At 37.1% G+C, this 21,031-nt stretch overlaps 1 protein-coding gene across 2 annotated transcripts in view; it reads right to left on the bottom strand.

Annotated features, from left to right (window-relative positions):
• ITCH (itchy E3 ubiquitin protein ligase) overlaps nt 1–21,031 on the bottom strand; it is a 184,379-nt gene that overhangs the window by 53,697 nt on the left and 109,651 nt on the right. For both annotated transcript variants that reach the window (XM_004454806.4, XM_004454807.5), the window contains exons 13-16: nt 16,753–16,837; nt 13,570–13,698; nt 6,976–7,048; nt 5,654–5,725 (exon numbers count right to left, since the gene is read on the bottom strand). In XM_004454806.4, the coding sequence (XP_004454863.1) occupies nt 5,654–5,725; nt 6,976–7,048; nt 13,570–13,698; nt 16,753–16,837 (359 nt within the window). The remainder of the gene's footprint in view (nt 1–5,653; nt 5,726–6,975; nt 7,049–13,569; nt 13,699–16,752; nt 16,838–21,031) is intronic.

The raw sequence follows: 21,031 nt of genomic DNA, 5'->3' as shown, positions 1-21,031 counted from the left end.
ACTCCAGCCACGGAATAGTTCCTGAGGCGGCTTGCACTGCTGAAGTAAGATGGGCACAAGCCTCTGGGGTGTGGCTTACAGCTTCCCAGAGAGTTGGTGTAGATCCCCCTAGCTTCCTCCCTGCCAGAGGTTGGGACTGGGGTTTATGCTTGATCTGTAGTCCAACCTGGGTGGAAAGAAGCCAGTCCCTACAAGCACTATGATTTTCAGTCAGCACCACTTCCCCTTGTGCCTGGGGCCAGTCAAAATGGCAGCCACTGGGTTCCCTCTGACCTGGACAGGTTCAAAGTTTAGTTGTTCCTAGGATTCTACTTCAGTCCACCAAATTCACTAATCAGTAGCTGAAGGTGGTGTCACACCATTTCTTCCTCCCGTTTTTATTGGGGAAAATGGAGCTTCCAATTCCAACCACAGAATGGCTCCTGGGGCGGCGTGCACACCACGGGCCCAACCTCCGCAGTGTGGAGGGCTCTACTCACAATTCCTCTGTGCAGATGGGCAGTCTCCTCCTTCCACACTCTCAAGGATGTTGCAGGATACTCCTCTGGTCTCCTGGGTCCTCCAAATAGGTGCTTTAGATAGCTCTTGGTGACCACCAATTGTCCTGTTCCATGAGCTGACTCCAGGAAGGAGTTCCTTACTCTGCCATCATCTTGGCTCGATCCCCTCTGGGAGGTTTTTGATGACTGTTTCAGTCTCCTCACTTGTGACTGGTTTATTAAAATCTTCTATTTCTTCTAGGGTCAGTGTAAATGGTTTGTGTGTTTCAGTAATTTGTCCATCTTGTCTACACTGTCTAGTTTTTTGACATCAGTTATTCATAGTATCGTTTTAGGAGCTCTATTATTTCTGCAGGGTTAGGGGTAATGTCCTCCCCTATTTCTGATTTTATTTGCATCATCTCTCTTTTTTTCTTTGTCAGTCTAGCTAAGGGTTTGTCAATTTTGTTGATCTCAAAGAACCAACTTTTGGTTTTGTTAATTCTCTCTACTGTTTTCTTGTTCTCGATTTCATTTATTTCTGCTCTGGTCTTTATTTCTTTCCTTTGGTTTGGTTTGGGATTAGTTTGCTCTTCTTTTCCAGTTCCTCGAGGTGCACAGTTAGATCTTCCATTTTAGCTCTTTCTTCTTTTTTAATGTAAGGATTGAGGGCTACAAAATTCCCTCTGAGCACTGCCTTTGCTGCATCTCATAAATTCTGATATTTACTGAAGTTTCTTGCAATTTCTTCTTCCAGTCACTGATTATTTAAGACTGTTGTTTAATTTCCATATATTTGTTAATGTCCCCTTTTCCCATCCATTATTGATTTCTAGCCTCCGATATTATGGTCAGAGAAAGTATTTTGCATAATTTCCATCTTTTAAAATTTATTGAGTCTTGTCTTGTCACCCAATACATGGCCTATCCTGGAGAAGGATCCATGAGTGCTTGAAAAGAACATACATCCTGCAGTTTTGGGTACAATGCTCTATAGATATGTTAGGTCAGGTTCATTTATCATATTATTAAGCTCTCTGTTTATTTATTCTCTGATCAGATGTTCTATCCAGTACTGAGAGTGGTGTATTGAAGTCCACAACTATTATCATAGAGACACTTATTTCTCCCTTCAGTTTTGCCAGTGTGTGCCTCATGTATCTTAGGCACCCAGGCTAGGTGCATAAATATTTAGTATAGTTATTTCTTTTTGATGTATTGCCCCATTTATTAATACAGAATGATCTTCTCATCCCTTATAACAGTTCTGCATTTAAATTCTGTTTTGCCTGATATTGATATCACTACTCCAGATCTTTTTTGGTTACTGTTTGCATGGAATATCTTTTTCCAACCTTTCACTTTCAACCTGGTTGTGTCCTTACCTCTGAGTCTTTTGTAGACAGCATATAGATTGCTCATATTTTTTTAATCCATTCTATCAGCTGGTGTCTTTTGATTGGGGAGGTCAGGCCATGAACATTCAATGTTATTACTGTAAAAGCATTACTTATTTCACCCATTTTATCCTTTATTTCACCCATTTTATCCTTTGGCTTTCCACTGTCATATCTTACTATTGTCTTTTTACCCTTCCTAATAATCTTCATTTCTACACTCTTCTCCAAGTCTCTTGACCTTGTTTATTTCCTTTCAGGCTGTAGCACTCCTGCTAGTATTTCTTGTAATTTTGGTCTTTTGGAACATATTCTAATTTTTTTTTTTTTTGTCTGTGAAGACTTTAAACTCATCCTCTTTTTTTTTTTTCCTGGTTTGAGGTACCAGGGCCCGAGAATGAACCCAGGACCTTATATGTGAGAATCTGGCACTCAAACACTGAGCCACATCGGCTCCTTGAGTTAGTTTTACAGTTATTTTTGCTTGTTATTTGTTTCTATTTTCCTTAGCAGGCACCAGGAACTGAACCTGGGACCTCCTATGGGGGAAGCAGGAGCTTAACCACTTGAGCCACTTCTGCTCTGCTCACTCTCATTTTTGAAGGACAGTTTTGGAAGGTACTGCCAGAATTCTTGGCTGGCAGTTTTTCTCTTTCAGTACCTTAAACACACCATAACACTGTCTTATCACCTCCACGGTTTTTGATGAGAGGTTGGCATGTAATCTTATTGAGGTTCCCTTATATGTGAGGCTTTGCTTTTCTCTGGCTGCATTTTAGAATCCTCTATTTCTGATATTCGTCATTGTGAATAGTAGGTATCTTGGTGTAGGTCTATTTGGGTTTATTCTGTTTGGGGTATGGTGTCCTTGGATTTTGATATTTATGTCTTTCATAAGGGATGGGAAGTTTTGGGAGTCATTATTTCCTCAAATATGCTTTCTGCCCCTTTTCCATTCTCTTCCTCTTCTAGGACACCAATAACACGTAGGTTTGTGTGTTTTGTGTTGTCATTCAATTCCCTGAGACCCGGTTCCATTTTTTTCCATTCTTTTCACTTACTGTTCTCTTGTCTTTTCTAGTATAGATGTTCAATTCTCAATATCACTAATTCTGTCTTCGATCAATTCAAATCTGCTGCTCTAATGTATTTTGAATTTCATCCATTATGTCTTTCAATCCCCTAAGCTCTGTTACTGTTCTTTGCAGACTTTCAAATTGTTCCTCATGCTCACCCAGTGTCTTTGTCTTTATTTTTTATATTTATTTATTTCTCCCCCCTCTCTCCATTGTCTGCTCTCTGTGTCCATTCACTGTGTATTCTTCTGTGTCTGCTTGGATTCTCATTAGGCAGCTCTAGGAACCAATCCTGGGACCTTCCAGAGTGGGAGAGAGGTGATCATTCTCTTGTGCCATCTCAGCTCCCTGGTTTTGCTAAGTCTCTTATTGTCTCTCCTCTGTGTCTCTTTTTGTTCCATCATCTTGCTGCATCAGCTCTCCAAGTTGGCCAGCACTCCTGTGCAGGGGGGCACTCTGTGTGGGATGGAACTCCATGTGGGCCAGCACTCTGGGTGGACCAGCCTGACTTCACCAGGAGGCCCTGGGTATCAAACCCTGGACCTCCTATATGGTAGATGGGAGCCCAATTGCTTGAACCACATCTGCTTTCACCAGTGTCTTCTTAATACGATATCCGTTATCTCTTTAGTCATATTTTCTTTCAATTCTTTGAACTGATTTAGGCTATTTTAGTGATTATCATTAATCAGTTCTTGAAATCATCAGAATATCTGGTTTGTCCTTTGGCTCGGCCATTTTCCTGTTTCCTAGTATGGCTTGTAATTTTTTGCTAATGTCCAGACATCTGAATATTTTGATGAATTTACTCTGATGGCCAGTTTCTCTCTCTTGCCTAGAGCGCCCCCCCTGCCCTCCCCCACTCCCAGCTCTTCTTTGATTTTTGATTCAACTTCTAAGTCTTAAAAATTGTCCAGCTTAAGTTATCAGGTTCAGGCCAGGGACTCACTAATGGGACTCACATTTTCTCCCAGGAGTTCAGGTTAAGAGACAACTAAAAGTTTCCTAGCTGGCTAGCGTATGGGTGAACCTTTCCACTGAGGTGTTTTGTTCAACCCCTGTTTGTCTGTTTCTAGTCTGGCCAGAGCTGAGATTCAAAGTGGGCTCTTCTGGCCAAATTCACTGAAGAGAAACCACTTTCCTCCCTCTGCCGTACCCTCCCTTTTCCCAGTGAGAAGGACATCTGTTCCCCTCTCAATCAGCTCCACTGGGTCATAAGTTTTATCCAGGCTGCATGCTTTGAGGGTGGGGAGTGAGTGCCCTTCATGGCCACTGTGGGGATTTAGTGAATTATGCTTTTTTGGTTTCTTCGTCTCTCTGTCCTTGCCCTTCTAAGGATTGTGCAGCACTGTCTTTGTCTTCTGACCCCCAGAGCAGGTCCCTCAGACAGCTTTCAGCCCTTTCTCCATTTTTTTTTTTTGTTGTTAGAGAGCTGAGCCCTGCCTGCCTACTCTGACACCATCTTCCTGGAACCTCTAGCATGACATTTTAAAACAACTGTTTTAGCACCATCTGTCTTTTCTGCAAAGGCCTTTAGGTTTTAAAAAGTCAAAAGATAAGGAGCCAGTTTAATCATGTTTTACATCTTTATAGCATTGCTACCAGTAAGTTAGGTTTTAAGAAACTGGCCCACCAGAAACTTACTACTGAGTGACTAAATGGTGACTGTGAATGTGAAAAATAAAAATGGGTAAGTAATGGGAAGGAGAATAGCTTTGAAGACTTACATAAGATCAAGAAAATGACCCATAATTCTTTAAATGGCCTCAGTAGGGCTCCAATTGCCAATAAAAAGCTGTCTATTCCTACTTAGCAGGATGCCAACTGGCTTTTCTCTTCAACGTTAATAATTGAGTTTCCATTAGGAAATGAACATAACTGTTTCTGAAAGCAAGTAGCTAGTTACTGTCAATTCTCCCAGGTAATCTCTTTCCCTTTTGTACTGAGATTGGCACTTGTTGAAGCTGTGGCTACCACAATATTATTATAGGGGTTAGATAATAAAGAATCACTTTCATATCTGGCCATAAAGCAAGTACTAGCTATTACACTGCTAGATGTTTCCATTGTAAGACATTTTTTCACTGATAATTTTAATCTTCCCTATAACAAAATCACTTAATATTTACTTGCAGTTGTATCTATAAATTAAAGGTAAATAGTTAATTAACTCAGGTTCTGAGGAAAACTGTAAAAATTAGCTGACTACTTCTGAAAACCTACATTTAGTTTTTTCAGATGTCACCAATGACCAATTTCTTCCCTATATTAAAATTTAAAAAAAAATTATACAAGAAACATTTGTTCATACAAAATGTCAATAAATACAGAAGTATAAAAACAAAGTCTTTTCCTTTCCTTTCTTCCCATGGAACAATTTTTGAATGGATATTTCCAGACTTTAGTCCATTAAGAGCTTATTTTCTTACTTAGATATCTATTTCAAACACTTAGCTTAGGAATGGAAACTTGAAACACACCAATCACTTTAAATCATTGACATTTCAAAAGCATAAATCACACATAAAATTGTTTACATGTCTTAAATGTTAAGCACTAAGGTAGGTGGCAGTGCAATTACACTTAAAAATTTAAGAAATCCAACAAGAAGAATTCCAAACTGTTCATATTAATGTGCCAGCACCAGAAGGTAGTCCTGGGCTGGCAGCCAGAGAGCAAACTTGACTGAATGAAACATTACCTGCTGAAAGGAATCTTCAAACAATGCTTTTCTTGTCACTGTAATCTTTATGTGCTGTGGCATGGCCAGTTGCTGAAATACAAGAATGACTTAAGTCAACTCTGCATTAAAACGGCCTATCAAAAAACCAAAAGGAGAAAATTTTATTTACCTTTATCTTTGCATTCAGAAACAAGTAGACTACGAATGTGAATTTGTTTTCAATAATGTTAACCATGATGTATTTGGGAACACTGATAGTAATTATTAATTATTTAATTAGTATATGAAAACAAGAACTTAGATTCAGAAGTGCTTACTTATTAAAATGGGTCAAATAAATATTTACTAAATTTATTTTCAAATGGCTAACTCAGATTCTTCTTACTTATATAAGTCTAGTTAATTACAAGAGATTGAAGTTCAAAAATAGTCATCATAGTAACATTTTGACTAGGACATTTATTTTATTTAGAATCCAGAGAAAAACTTAATTCAGTAAATATTAACACATTAAAAATAGTTGATCACAGCTGGGAAAAATACTCTGAATATAACCTCATATATATGTATCAAAGTGCTACTAATCATTTATATCAAATGGTGAGTTAGGAAGGAGCTAGAACCAATTTATACATCACAAAATGTTTTATTTGTGAAGTTTTTGCAATCAGTAAGTAAGGGGTACTACAGAAAGAGTAACAATGTTTTCTTATTCAAATGACTTCAAATTTAGTCTACAAATTTTTTTTTTAAAGATTTACTTATTTATTTATTTCTCTCCCCTTCTGCCCCCCTCCCCACCCAGTTGTCTACTCTCTGTGTCCATTCGCTGTGTGTTCTTCTGTGACTGCTTCTATCCTTATCAGTGGCACCGAGAATCTGTGTTTCTTTTTGTTGCATCATCTTGCTGTGTCAGCTCTCCGTGTGTGCGGCGCCATTCTTGGGCAGGCTGCACTTTCCTTCACACTGGGTGGCTCTCCTCACGGGGTGCACTCCTTGTGCATGGGACTCCCCTACGCAGGGGACACCTGTGTGGCAGGGCACTCCTTGCGTGCATCAGCACTGCGCATGGGCCAGCTCCACACGGGTCAAGGTGGCCTGGGGTTTGAACCACGGACCTCCCATGTGGTAGGCGGATGACCTATCCATTGGGCCTAGTCCACTTCCCTACAAATTCTTATTGATGTCTATTTCTTTGCCCTAATAACAGGGGAAAGAGATTCCAATGCTTCCTTTTTACATGTATTTTTAAAAAATGGGTTAACTATTTTCACCATCATTGTATACCACAAGAAACCTAACATAGGAAGGGAGTAAAGAAATCCAGTCCCAATACTAACCTGACACCAGAAGCGGAAATACTGAACCTTTGCCTTGAAGTCCCGAACATAGGTTATCTGAGGTCCATTGTCTCTGAAGAAGAATAATGATTAGAATGACATAGGCAGCTGCGCTTGTAAAAGATAATATAGCAGACACCAAAAAAACACAACACCTCACTCCCTTTAGTACTCAACCAAATACAAAAATATCTTAGTGAAGTACACCCCTACCCCAATTTTCTTTTTTAAAATAGTATTTCCCTATGATTATTTCTGAGAGACAGAATTTGATTTGGTTAAAACCACTGTTGTGGGATTTTCTGTTTTATACAGTCAAATCTAATACTAACTAGTCAGGTTGCAGTGCTAACTAAAGTTTCTTGCTGAGAACACAGTCTGCCTCAATATCTATTTTCTCTGTCTTTAAATCCAACTCTTTGACATTAAACCAGGCAGATTGCCACCTAGGGTAAAGACTACATTTCCTGGTGTAGCGGTGTGACTGAATGCTAAGTACTGACCTGAAGGACCTTAGGAAGGCTCTTTAAAGACGGCTGAGATAGGTGAAAAGGGATTCGATTTTTGTTGTTGGTGCCAATTTGCCCTTCCTCCATATTCCAGCCTGGAATATGACTATGATAGTTAAAGACTCACCATCTATCACAGACCATGATGTGATCTTGAGAGTGGGGGCCATGCTACTGAATGTTAGAACAGAAAGAAAGAAGCCTAGATCACTAATAACACCAGGAAGCTTCCAAGGTAGCCACGGACTTCATACCACCATACTACTTGCTTTTTCATCTGGACTTTTAATTTCATTTTCTAATGGTTTATTGCTAAAACATACAAATATAGTTGATTTTTGAATATTGACTTTGTATCTTGTGACACTGTTAAATTCACTTATTAGTTCTGGTAGATTTTTGTAGAGTCCTTAGGATTTTCCATATATACAATCATGTTATTAGAGAAAATAGTTTTACTAATTCCTATCCAATTTATGTACCTTTTAGTAATTTTTCTTGTCTCACTGGACTGGCTATGACTGCCAATATCATGCTGAATAGATGTAGTGACAGTAGCTATACTTGCCTTATTCTCAATTTTATGGGGGTATTTCATCATTAAATGTGATGGTGATTGCAGCTTTACTTTAAGGCAAATTGGGTACCTTTATTAACTAAGCCACAAGAGTTTTACTAGTAACAACTTTGCAGTGTTTCTCTGCTTTTTTAGCAGTTGACTTAATTTCACTTGTGATTTACACCTGAAATTGACTTGTAGGACAGTACTGACATTTAAAGACTCATTTTTAGATTACCTTTCATCGTTACCCAATTTGTAACAGGTGAACACCAATGGGCATTTTTTTTTGCCCATTTTTCTAAGAGCTAAATTCTGTGGCCCTCTCCACGATGTCTCCATTACCCTGGTGACTGCCCCTGGTAGCTCTCCTCCCCACCTCCCTCCACTGCTCCTCCCTGCCCACTGGCCCATCTGTGGCCAGAGGGATCAAATCCTTTTTCTCCTTAAAATCCTTCCTCCTCCTCTCTCCTCTCCCAACAAGTCAAGCATCTCAGATCTCAGAACCCCAATGTTCCCAGCAAAACAGTGGCAAGTGTCAAGGGGTGGGGACCGGTTGGGTTTCACTGGTTACTCAGAAAGAACCAGGTTGCGCTGCAGTTGAAGAGGCAGGACAAAGTATTCCCAGGAGAAGGGATAGCATCAGCAAAGATGTGGAAGCACCACTCTATAGGAATGCAGATGGGAGCCCACAGAGTGGGGCTGGACAGTCTCTCCCGGGGAGGCCCCGACACCTTCAGACTTCCTAGTCCCAGCCTATAGCTTTTTTATAAATGCCTTTTTCAGGCAAGAAAGTTTCCTAGTTAGTTGAGTTGATAGCATATTTTTTCAAATGCTTTTCCTGAAATGATTATGTGATTTTTCTCTTTTAATCTATAAGATGGTGAATTACATTAATTGATTTTTAAACCAACTTTGCATTCCTGGCATAAACCCCATGATCATAGTGTAGTACTCTAATTTGCTATTAAATTGTTAAGAATTTCTAAACCTGCTCATAGAAATATTACTCCACAAATTTTTTATACCGTTCTTTTTCTGATTTTGTTATCAGATTATAGCAGACTCATAAAATGTGCTGGGAAATGTACACAACTCTTCTATTTTTCTAAGCTTGAATAGGAATGACATTTTTTATTACTTACAAGTTTGACAAAATTTACCAGTGAAGCCATCTAAATCAGAATTTTTTTTATGGGAAGTTGTAAAATATGATTCAACTTCTACTGGATATAGGGCTATTTAGATTTACTATCCTTTCTTCTGTCCATTTTGCCAACTTATGTCTTTCAAGGAATCTGTCCATTTGCTCTAAGTTGCCAAATGTATTGGCATAAAGTTATTGGAAGTATCCCCTCATTATCCTTTTAATGTCTGTAGGATCTGCATTGCTGTCCCTCTCATTTTGATATTGGTAATTTGTGTTTTCTCTTTTTTCCTCTATCAGGTTTTTTATGCATTTATCAATATTATTAATCTGTTCAAACAACCACCTTCTTTGATTTCTCTGTTGTTTATTTTAAATTCCACTGAGTTGTGCTTTTATTTTTTGTTATGTCCTTTTTTCTACTTACACTGGGTTTAACTGACTCTTCTTTTCCTAGTTTCTTAAGGTGGAAGCAGATATCATTGATTTTACACCTTATTTTCTAATACAATCCTTTAAAGCAATAAATTTTCCTCTAGGGACTATTTTCACTATATCCCACAAACCGTGATATACTGTGTTTTATCATTTAGTACAAAATATTTCCTAATTTCTCTTGTGACTTATTATTATTATTTAGTAGTGTGCTATGGAAGTCCCACTGGACTACTTTCACATCTTGGAGAGAAATACACTTCTATCTTGTATAAACCACTACTATTAAAGGGTTTTGTTACATGCACCCAAATTTAATTGGAACTAATATGAAATGATGAACAGTATTTATAATTTATTTCCATATCTAAATCATCTCTATATTTTCATTAATACCTAATGGCCTGATTTCCCAGTTTCTCCTTTAAACACGAAAGTTTTTAATGCGCAGAAATAACAAAGTTAAAACCCTATAGAGTTGAATTCTAATGTAAACCATGGATTATAACTAATAGTACAACTCTAGTAATACTCTTTCATCAATTTTAACAAATGTACCACACTAATGCATGGTGTTAACTTAATTAGAAACTCAAGAGTCAGAATCTAGAATCCAGGTTACCAGGGGCTGGGGTGGGAGTGGGGTATAGGGAGTTAATGTTTAAATTGTACAATTTCTATTTGGGTTGATTCGTAAAGTTTTGGTAATGGATGGTGGTGATGATAGCACAATATTGTGAATGTAATTAACAGCATTGAATTATGTATCTGAATGTGATTAAAAGGAGAAATTTTAGATAGTATATATGTTACTAGAATAAAAAACAAAGGACTGAACAAGACAAATAGTGAACCCTATTATAAATGATGGACTATAGTTAATTGTACAATTATAAAAATTTTAATAAATTTACCATATTAAATCAAGGTGTTAATAAATAGGGTGGCATACGGGAAGTCTATATTTTATGCAGGATTTTTCTGTAAAACTACAACTTCTCTAATAAAAATTATATAAAAAATAAGTAAACACAATGAGTATATAGTCTCACATCTATTACTAGAATGGCTATTATTTTAAAAACAGAAACTTAAAGTGCTGGCAAGTATGTGGAAAAATACATTCCAGATGCCTCATACATTGTTGGTGGGAATATAAAATGGTGCAGCTGCTAAGGAAAAAGTTTACTAGTTCCTTAGAAAATTAAACACAGAAGTACCTTATGACCAGGCAATCCCATTTTTAGGTATTTATACTCCCAAAGAATTGAAAACAAACACTCAAAACAGAATTTGTAGACCAATGTTTATAGCAGCATTATTCCCAGTAGCCAAAAAGTGGAAAGAACGCAAATGTCCATCAACAGATAAATGGATAAATAAAATGTGGTATATATATAAAATGGAGTTTTATTCAGTCTTAAAAAAAAGGAATGAAGTCCGGATACTTGCCACTACATAGATGAACTTTGAAGACAGTATGTTGAGTGAAGTAAGTCAAACAAAAGAGACAGATATTATATGATTTTACTTATATGAAAGAAAAAGCTAGAACAGATAAAAAAGGAGAATACAGGTGAGAGAAGCAAATAGGAAATTAATGCCTAATGGGTATTAGGTTTCAGTTTGGGAGGGTAGGAAAGTTTTGGTAATGGATGATAGTGAGGGTGGCACAACAATGTGAATGTGACTAATCCCACTGAATGTTATGTTTGGGAGGTGCTGAGATTAGAAAGTTTATGTTGCTTAAATGTTTCCACAATATTTAAAAAAAGAGCAACTAAAGATACAATGTCAGTTAAATGCAATACTTGATCCCTTATATGGCTGACAGCGAGCTGTGCAGGGTATATGCCCAGGGTGCATGGTAATGTTTGGATATACTCATAGTGGCAACAATTAAAAACTACAGCTGGGGGGGTACTGAGTTCCTGGCCGGGGGTGCTCTGTCGTGGTCCCTAGGGGAACAGCGGCAGTCCCCCAGGTGCAACGGTAAGGACCAGGAAGGAATGAGGGTCCAACAGGGAGAGCATGATACTAATGACTATGCTTGTGAGCCTATATGCCTGAAATAAGAACAAGGCCTAGAGCAGCACTGTGCCTGGGAATTTCCTCCTGACAGCCTTCATGTTACTCAAATGTGGCCAGTCTCGAAGCCAAACTCAGCATGTAGATGCAGTGCATTCCCCCCAGCGTGGGACATGACACCCGGGGATGGGCCTCCCTGGCACCGAGGGATCACTACCAAATACCAGCCGAAGACGGAACTAGAAAATGACCTTGAATTAAAGGTTCAATGCGGATCAACAGAATATCCCTGTCTACATATAATAACATGGCTTTAAAATGCTGTTTGACCTAATATAAGGGGGAAATGGAAAGCATAAATGAGTTTATATGGCTATGAGTCTCTAAAAAAGAGTCTGGAGGCTCTCAGAAGGACTGCCCTTATGCACAACTGAGCAGAGTCTAAGAGACAGATAAAGTAGATACAATCCCCAGGTATTGGATCCTTTGAGGGCTAAAGAGACCCATGGGTTCTATGGTCATGGCAGATGGGGTTCACTGCCATGTCAGATGGCCCTTCTTTGGAGCTGGTGTTTCTGCGTGATGGAACTGGACTCAGATGGGATCTCTTTTCATAAGACTTTCATCCTACTTTACTGGAATTGTCATTGGTGTTGGGGTTTAAGATATATTTAGGGGATCTGAATCTCTGGACTGACAATATGATAGCCAGGCCCTGAGCGTCAACAGACTCCAGCTCCTATAATCTGATTTATTGGACTCACCTCACTCAGTTAAGATGGAGTTGAAGAAGGACAACCACCACACCATGGAGCCTAGAGTGCCTACAACTGAAAGCAGGAGGATTGCATCCAGTATCCATGTGGAATCTGAGCCTCCTCCTGACATAGAGGTACAATGGACACAACCAATCCAAGGCCCACAGAGAAAAGGTGGCATTGGAGTGGGAAAAGTGGACATGGTGGCTGATGGATATGGGGAATGGCAGGAAGAGATGAGATGTGGAGGCGCCTTTGGGACTTGGAGGTGCCCTAATCACCGGACATTGTAAATCCTCCCAGGGCCCACTGGATGGAATGTGGGAGAGTATGGGCCATGATGTGGACCATTGACCATGAGGTGCAGAGATGCCCAGAGATGTACTTGCCGGGTACAATGGATGTGTCATGATGAGGGGAGTGAGTTTTGCTGGGAGGGGAGCGGTGGGATGGGGGTGGTGGGGCTGAATGGGACCTCATATATATATATACATATATATTTTTTAATGTAACATTTTTACAAAATCAATTAAAAAAAAAATACTTGATCCTTGATGGGATCTAGAAAAAAAGGAGAAAAGGCTCAAATGGGTATTACTGGGACATATGAAAAACTGGAATATAAACTGAAAACTTTATATCAATGTTAAAGTTCTTAAACTTGATAACTGTTCTTAAGGTGGTTATATAATTGAATATCCTTGTTCTATGGAGATGTATATGGAAGTATTATATGTTCAATGATGATGTATATAACCTACTTTCAAATGTTTATAAAATTGATAAATAGATTATAAACAGATGGACAGATGAATGGATGGACGGATGGAATGATACAGCAAATGTGGCAAAATGTTAAAATTGGTGGACCTGGGTGTTGGGGTGGAGGTGCGGAGTAGAGTATGTTGGAGTTCTCTGTATGGGTTTTGTATTATTTTTGCAATTGTCCTGTAAATTTGAAACTATTTCAAAATAAAGTTTAAAAAATGAAAAAAAATTCATGAAGGAGATGGAAATGCAAAATATTCAGTGGACAGAGACATGTTGGCAAACCAAGTCAAGAAATGGTAAGACTTGCACATCTTGTTAATTCATATCTATATATCAAAGTCTAAGGAATTAGTTTTACTTTTTTTCTACAAGGTTTAGAAAACTTACAAAGCAGATTTTCCTGTGCGAGGATCTATATAAGTGGTTGTTCTTCTGTTGTGGTCCACAAAATATGGAATTCCATCAACTGTGAATCTCATTTCCCAGCCTTCAGGTAAGGGCTTTTCATTTAACTGACTACAAAAAAGGAAAAAATAAGCAAATAAAAACGTTAGAGTTGCTTGTTTACCAAGTACAAAAAATAAAAATTCTCATAAATGTAGCTAAAATTGTCTAGAAAACTATTCTTGTCCAGTATTTTCAATTGTTTAATAGGTATTTTCTACCTGGATATCCTAAAAGCACTCAAACTCAACAAGCTCATTTATTACCACTCAGCCTTCTCTTATCTACTTGGCTTGGTTCCCCAACTACCCAGTAATTGACCCTAACCATTTTGTGGTAACCAAGCTTTGCTCAGTAGCCTTAGAAGTCTTTCATGCCATCCCTACTTTCAATCCCCAGCACCATCCTTACTCTACTTTTATTCATCTCTGACCTATATTTTCTCAACAGCCACCTAACTGGTTTTCCTGCTTCTAGTCTCACTCTAGTCTTACTCTTATATTCCATACAGTTGACAGAAACTATATTTCTAAAAAGTACAGATCTGATGAAATAATTTCTCTACTTAAATTCTGATCGCTGGTCACTGGTATCCTCCTCCATCTTGCATTCACTCTGTCTCTATACTCTGGCCTCAATGTTTCCTTGCAGATCTATCTTCTCATCCTATCCTAAACTCCCTTTACTTGCCATTTTCCTAAACAGGACATGATCTGTCACACTCCCAAGTGAAGCTTCCCCTTGCCTACAACCTCTATTATTCTTTTGTTAAGGCAACTCAAAAGTTCTTTGTGGAGTACTCCTATCCTCACCTTAGATACCTAGTATCTCTTCAAAGGTCTGTGATCCAGGGCAAGCAGCTTAATCTCTCTAAACTTCAGTTTCTTTATCCATAAAATGAAGACAACAATGTTTATTACTTGTTCCTACCACAATAAATGGATCATTCTCTTCACCCCTCTCAAAAGTACTTCCTTCATACAGATAAGACAGCATTTATCAAGTACTGCAGCTTGTGTGTTTACAACTTTGAACCTTGCAAATTTTATGTGAGTTTAAGAACAAGAACTAGATTATAAGGTTAACAGTTCTATAAGCAATTTAATTTTAACTTCTGTTATATATTAAAATAACTGAGTAGCATAATCAAAACTACTTATTAGTGAACTTTATTTTTATGTTTCAAAATATTACAATAGAGAGAGTAGTAAGCATTACTTTCTTTGCTGTCTGTATTTGTGTATTCTGGCATAATGACAGCCAGTTCTTTTAAATGATTAGGTATGAGAAACACTGCAAGTTTTATCCCTATGTGTTAGTTTTAAATACTGGTACCTTATGTCATAAAATTTTATAATAAAAAAGTCTGGAGGCAAAACTAAACGATGATATTACAAGTTAGGATAATGGTTAAGCCTGGTAGGAGTAATGACTGGAAGAGAGGATGAGGGAAGCTTCTGGGTGCTAGTACATGGGAGTATTAAGTTTGGGAAAATTCATCAAACTATATGTTTATATAAAGGGGCATTGCTCAAGAGTTTAATGTAAAGAGGAATATGAATTATTAGGCTGCACACAAACCAAGCAAAGGTAGACATGTAGAGTATAGAAAAATATTAAAAATATTATTTGATGGTTTTACAGGTTTAATTAAACAAAGCAAGTATCTATTTGCACTCCATTTACTAGCAGAAATAAAGGGAGGCCATTGCAAATTACAAATCAGTGTCCATGGTAAGAATTAAATTGTATTTCTTTTTGTTGCTAACTGCAATTGAACAGAATGAGAAAAATAAAAACAAATTTAAATGTGTTTTCCCAAATATAGACTAATGATTTTAGGCTATACATCTGTGTGCAAACACGCACACACACATATTTTCTATACAAAAAATCACTCAACCTAGTTTAATTATCCATTACTTTTAAATAAATTAAAAAAAACATTCTTTTAGAATGTAAAGAGAATTATTAAATAACACTTTCTCTTGCCATTAATAAATTTTCTATTTTACCACATCTGTGAATTGTAGCTTATTTGGTTTGAGGTATATGAGTGTGCCTCCATGAATATGAACAATGAGGAATCTACCTCACATATACCGAGGGAATGACAGAGTTCTATAATATACTTAGGCCAGGAAATACTATGTTTCCTCTCAACTTATTTTTTTCAAAATGTCATTAATACAATCATAAATATACCATATGGAAAAATACATATATTTAACCAAATGCTATACATAATTTTCACTTGGAAGCTTTCTTAACTTTCCCTAAATAAAACTATTAGTATTAGTATGAACTAAGAAAAAGTAAGAATATTTATAACTGTAGTCAGATATTCAAATACAAATACTAGATCTAAATAGGCTACCAAAATTTTTTTAAAAGGAATTTAAAATGTTACCTTTGTAATTCATAATTCTTTCTTTTTTTCAAATATGCAAATTAATAAATAGCATTGTTTCATAAAAAGATCAGATTTGTTGGTACCCAGAAATAGATATTTTAAATTTAAAGCACACCTTTTAAATTTACATTTTACATTTAAGAACAGAAGTTGTAAAAACTGAATATGGAGCCCTCAGGCAGTCTTCATAGTATTATATACTATTATACAATTTTACAAAAGACAGTAATCATGCACATAGAAAACATTAAAAAGATAAACTCGCAATAATATGTCTCTTTATTACTGTACTAACTAGCAAGTTCTTATGACAGACCAAGTTAACGATATGTGTAAACAATACTTTGACATATACAGCCACCAGAATGATAAAAGCACCTGGGATTTCTACTACTGACAAAGTCCTAGACATTGCTAATTCTACTATGATTATAGCCTAAATTGATAATAGAAGGAAATACTGACCTTCAGTGACCCCAGGTTAAGAGACCCTGCTTTAGAATGTCTAACAGGTCTTCCTAAAAATAAGCAGATTATTTTTGGGTATATAAATGCATTTTCATTTGCTGGTAAAATTTTTCCTTTTTCTAATGTGGGCAACTGAAGTTTAAGGCCCACAGGGAAAGAGTATAACTTTGATCCTCTTTATCACTGAGTCAGAAATAAACAATCTTTAGGAGGTTATATAAATACCAGTAACTGAAAGTTCTTACCCTTGACTTCTAGGGTCTTCCCATTGTGTAATACGAGTATTGTGGTTGACAAAATATACTCTGCCATTGCTGTCCGTTCTCTTCTCTTAAATGGAATAAAATACAAAGTATTAGATTTGACATAGTGTTCTTCCTCAAACAAAAATAATATAATGAGCTGAATTTGCCCATTCCTCATTGTATTGTTGATTTTGCAATTTTTTCTAATTTAAATAGTTTTTTATTTATAATATTAAACTCAAGAGAAAATGGGGAAACCGAGGCATGGAGAGGGCAGTACAATTTTGTAATTCTTAAATCACAACTTTCAAAGGCTTAATTTATTCTTTGCCTATTAGCTGCACATACTTTTTATTATTTATTTATTTTAATTTATTTTATCTGTAACAGTCCCATGGAGTAGCATGGTTTTATTTATTATCCTGAAGATAAGGCAAATCAGAGAGATTATGATTTATCCAAAATCTCAGAATTAAGTAGCTAGCAATGGCAGGATGGAAACCCAGGTCTCGATTTGGGGCTTTTTTCATACCATACCATCTAATTTCTTAAACTACAATGAGGGGGAGGTGGGGAACATAATGTAATTATTTCTGTTATATTCTAGGCATTAGTCAACTGTGCAAGACATTGTTTCTTTTCTGGTACACCCAATTCATTAAAATGTCCAGTTCCAGAATTCCTGCCTAAGTATCTACAGCAACTTTCTATACAGGGCTGTTTTCTAATTTATTACTTCTGAAGCTGATGATTGTAATTACTTCTTGCTATAGATTCCTCTTGTTTTCTTATTCCCATTCTATAAAATCCCCCATACTTTCTTAAGCATTCCCATTAAGGTTTAGAAGACAGTGGATATCACTTTCACTTTTAATAACCAAACGAAATCGCTATGAAATTTTAATAATAATACCAGGTGCCGCTATCTTTGAACTACTGACTTCTCCATTAAAAGATGGACCTCTTCCTGTCTCTCACAATTTTTTTGTTTAATGAAGAGGTGTCAAAATGAATAACTGAAATACTGAAGATTACAGAAGGGATTCAATTTTTTTAAAAAGTCATAGTTTATAAGAATTAGCAATTTTCAAACAGAATTTTAAGCTAAATCCAAGCTGATAAAGCTAATTTTCATATGCTTTGGTGGAAAAATCGATACCTACATTTCAAATTACATTAACTTATTTAGATTCTTTTTTCATTAAGCAAGATACTACAGGATGAGTCATAAGATAAATTATAGCCATTTCAAATTAGTATTTGGTAACATTTAACTATATTTCCAGCATTAAATCCATGATTTCTAGTAGCAGTGATGATATGGTACTAGAAGGGATATACTAGTGACTACCTTAAATCTACTCCTAAACCACATGAAGCACATGAAAAGACCAAAGATTTAGGTCCCTGGCACATACATTTTAACAAGTATAGTGCTAATTACAGGTTCAAATAAAAGGGGCAGAAGAGCCATGTGTAGGGAAACTATAAATGAGTCTAATTCTATTACACTGCGAAGCAAAAATTCCAAATTAGGCCCACTGACAGTGTGCCAAATTCCTGAGATTGTCTGCCCTGTTTATAGTGTCAAGACATCAACAGAGGCCTCAGGTGCCCCCACTGTTTAAGGACAGTTTATTGTGGCAGTCAAAGAGATCTTGCTGAGACATGTGCATAAACAAAACTTCTGGAATGACCTCCTGACTCACTTTCAAGTCTCTTAGCCATAAAAAAACCATTTGTAGTTAATATTTCCCCCTTTTGGTCATCGCCTTTTTCCAGATGCATTGCTAGCTGGTGCTTGGTAATAATTCCTCAGTGCCAGGGAGGCTCATCCCTGGCAGTCATGTCCCACACCCGGGGGGAAAGTAGTTGTGTATATGCTGAGTTTGGCATAGAGAGAGGCCACATTTGAGGAACAAGGAGGCTTTAGGAGGTAACTCTTGGGCAGTATATAATACTAGGTTAAGTTTCAATTTCATAAGAAAAGGTTCATAAGTACAATCATCAATATCAAGGGCTTGGCATAATGGTCTGTCTTGCTTCACTAGGCACTACCCATGTACTTGGAGGATTCTTGCCATTCTATTGGAGCATGTAGCAGGACTCCCCAGGATAGGAATGCAATATTCTTTCAGTTATTGTGTGGGTCTCCACCCACCAAGACAATGCCCCATAAACACTTTAACATATTCATATGCCTTAGAGGCATGTCCTAGTTGCACCCCTCTCCACACATTCCATCACTGACACCCTGCATCAGTGCTCTTCCCCTGCCACAGTTGTGACCCTTTTGTGATACTAAACCTCTCCAAAATAAAAAAACAAATAAATTTAATGAAAATAATTTTAAAATACAAAAATAAAAAAATTTTATCCATTGTCTTTCATCACTGTAAGATGTTATCTTGCATGTATAGTGACAATTTCTTATGTATATTGCCCCAGTATCTTATTTTTTTATTTTATCTTCAAAGAAGCTTTAGGTTACAGAAAAGTCACTTAGAAAATATAAGGGATTCTCATTTACCCAATGCCCTCCCCCTTTTCTACTCTCCCCTATTAATAACATTTTACATGTGGATGGTATATTTGTTACAGTTGATATACAAATATTGAAGCATTGCTACTAACCATGGACATTGGTTTACATTATGGTTTACATTTTGCACCATACGCTTTTAAAGGTTTTGACAAAATTTAAAATGGCTGGTATCCATTATTGCAAGATCATATAGAACAATTCCAATGCCTTAAAAATGCCCTACGTTCCATCTATTCTATTCTTCCCTCCCACTTCCCTCAGAACCTATGATAACCATGAAGTTTCAGTTTTTGAGGAATAAAATTCATAGTTAACTTGCAATAATATTGAGAGTTTGAAATACTGGTCTGTTTTCTTTTATTAGGCATTGCCTATGTTCTTGAGAGATTCTTGTCCATCCAACTGAAGACATAGCAGGACTTCCAGGATGGGAGTTTAATATTTTCTGGTTCATTTGTATGGGTCTCCACCCACTGAAATAACACACTATTACAAGATGAAGACTTATATATTCCACAGAGGCATTCCCCAGGTGTGCTGTATCCCGCATATCCCCCCATGCCAGATGCTGTATACCAGTAACTCTCCCCTGCCATATTTGCTAAAAGAACATTCCCATTATTGTAGTTTTAACCACAGACCTGCAAATCCAGAGTTCACCTGTTCCTTTCTCCAACCCTCCCCCAGTTCCATGGATAGTCCTACCCAACCCCCCACACTAGTCCTCCTTACAGACCAGCACCACCTAGTCAATCACATCACTGCATCACTTTCATGCCCATCCACTGCCCAACCACACCCTTCCACCTTACCATAGATTTTGCCCAAATATTCTCTTTCGTTGAGTAGGTGCCTTTTCATTTTCTTGACAAACTCCTTTGAAGTGCAATAAGTTTGAGGAGATCCCATTTATCAATTTTTTCTTACATTGCACATACTTTAGGTGTAAAGTTTATGAAACCATTTCCTACTACAAGATCTTATAGATGCTTCCCTACATTATCTTCTAGGAGCTTGGCTCTTGGCTCTTATATTTAGATCTTTGATTCACCTTGAGTTAATTTGTGTATAGGGCATGAGATGGTGATGCTCTCTCATTCTTTTGGATATGGATATCCAGTTCTCCAAGAACCATTTGTTGAAGAGGCCATTCTCTCCCAGTTGAGTGGGCTTGGTGGCCTTGTCGAATATCAGTTGACCGTATAAGCGAGGATCTATATCAGAAATCTCAACTCTGTTCCCTTGGTCAGTATGCCTAACCTTGTGCCAATAGCATGCAATTTTGACCACTACAGCTTTGTAGTATGTTTTAAAGTCAGGTAGTGTGATTCCTCTAATTTCATTTTTCTTTTTCAGCATGTCTTTGTCTATTGGGGGCCCCTTGTCCTTCCAAATAAATTTCATAATTAGCTTTTCCTGTTTAGTCTTCCAGTCCATGAGCACAGAAGGTTCTTTGATTTCCTTTAACAATGTTGTGCAGTTTTCTGCATACAAGTCCTTTACATCTTTAGTTTATTCATAGGTATTTGATCCTTTTAGCTGCTCTTGTAAATGGAGTTATCTTGATTTCTTCCTCAGATTGCTCATTATCAGTGTACAAAAATGCTACTGATTTTTGTGTGTTAACCTTATATCCCTCCACTTTACTGCACTCATTTACTGAACTCTAGAAACTTTGTTGCAGATTTCTAAGGGCTTTCTATGTATAGGATCATGTCATCTGCAAATAATGAA

The sequence above is a fragment of the Dasypus novemcinctus genome, chromosome 24 (genome assembly GCF_030445035.2).
Source record: "Dasypus novemcinctus isolate mDasNov1 chromosome 24, mDasNov1.1.hap2, whole genome shotgun sequence".
Classification (NCBI taxonomy): domain Eukaryota; kingdom Metazoa; phylum Chordata; class Mammalia; order Cingulata; family Dasypodidae; genus Dasypus; species Dasypus novemcinctus.
Note: the sequence above shows the minus strand (reverse complement) of the source record. Positions and strands in the feature narration are given on the sequence as shown.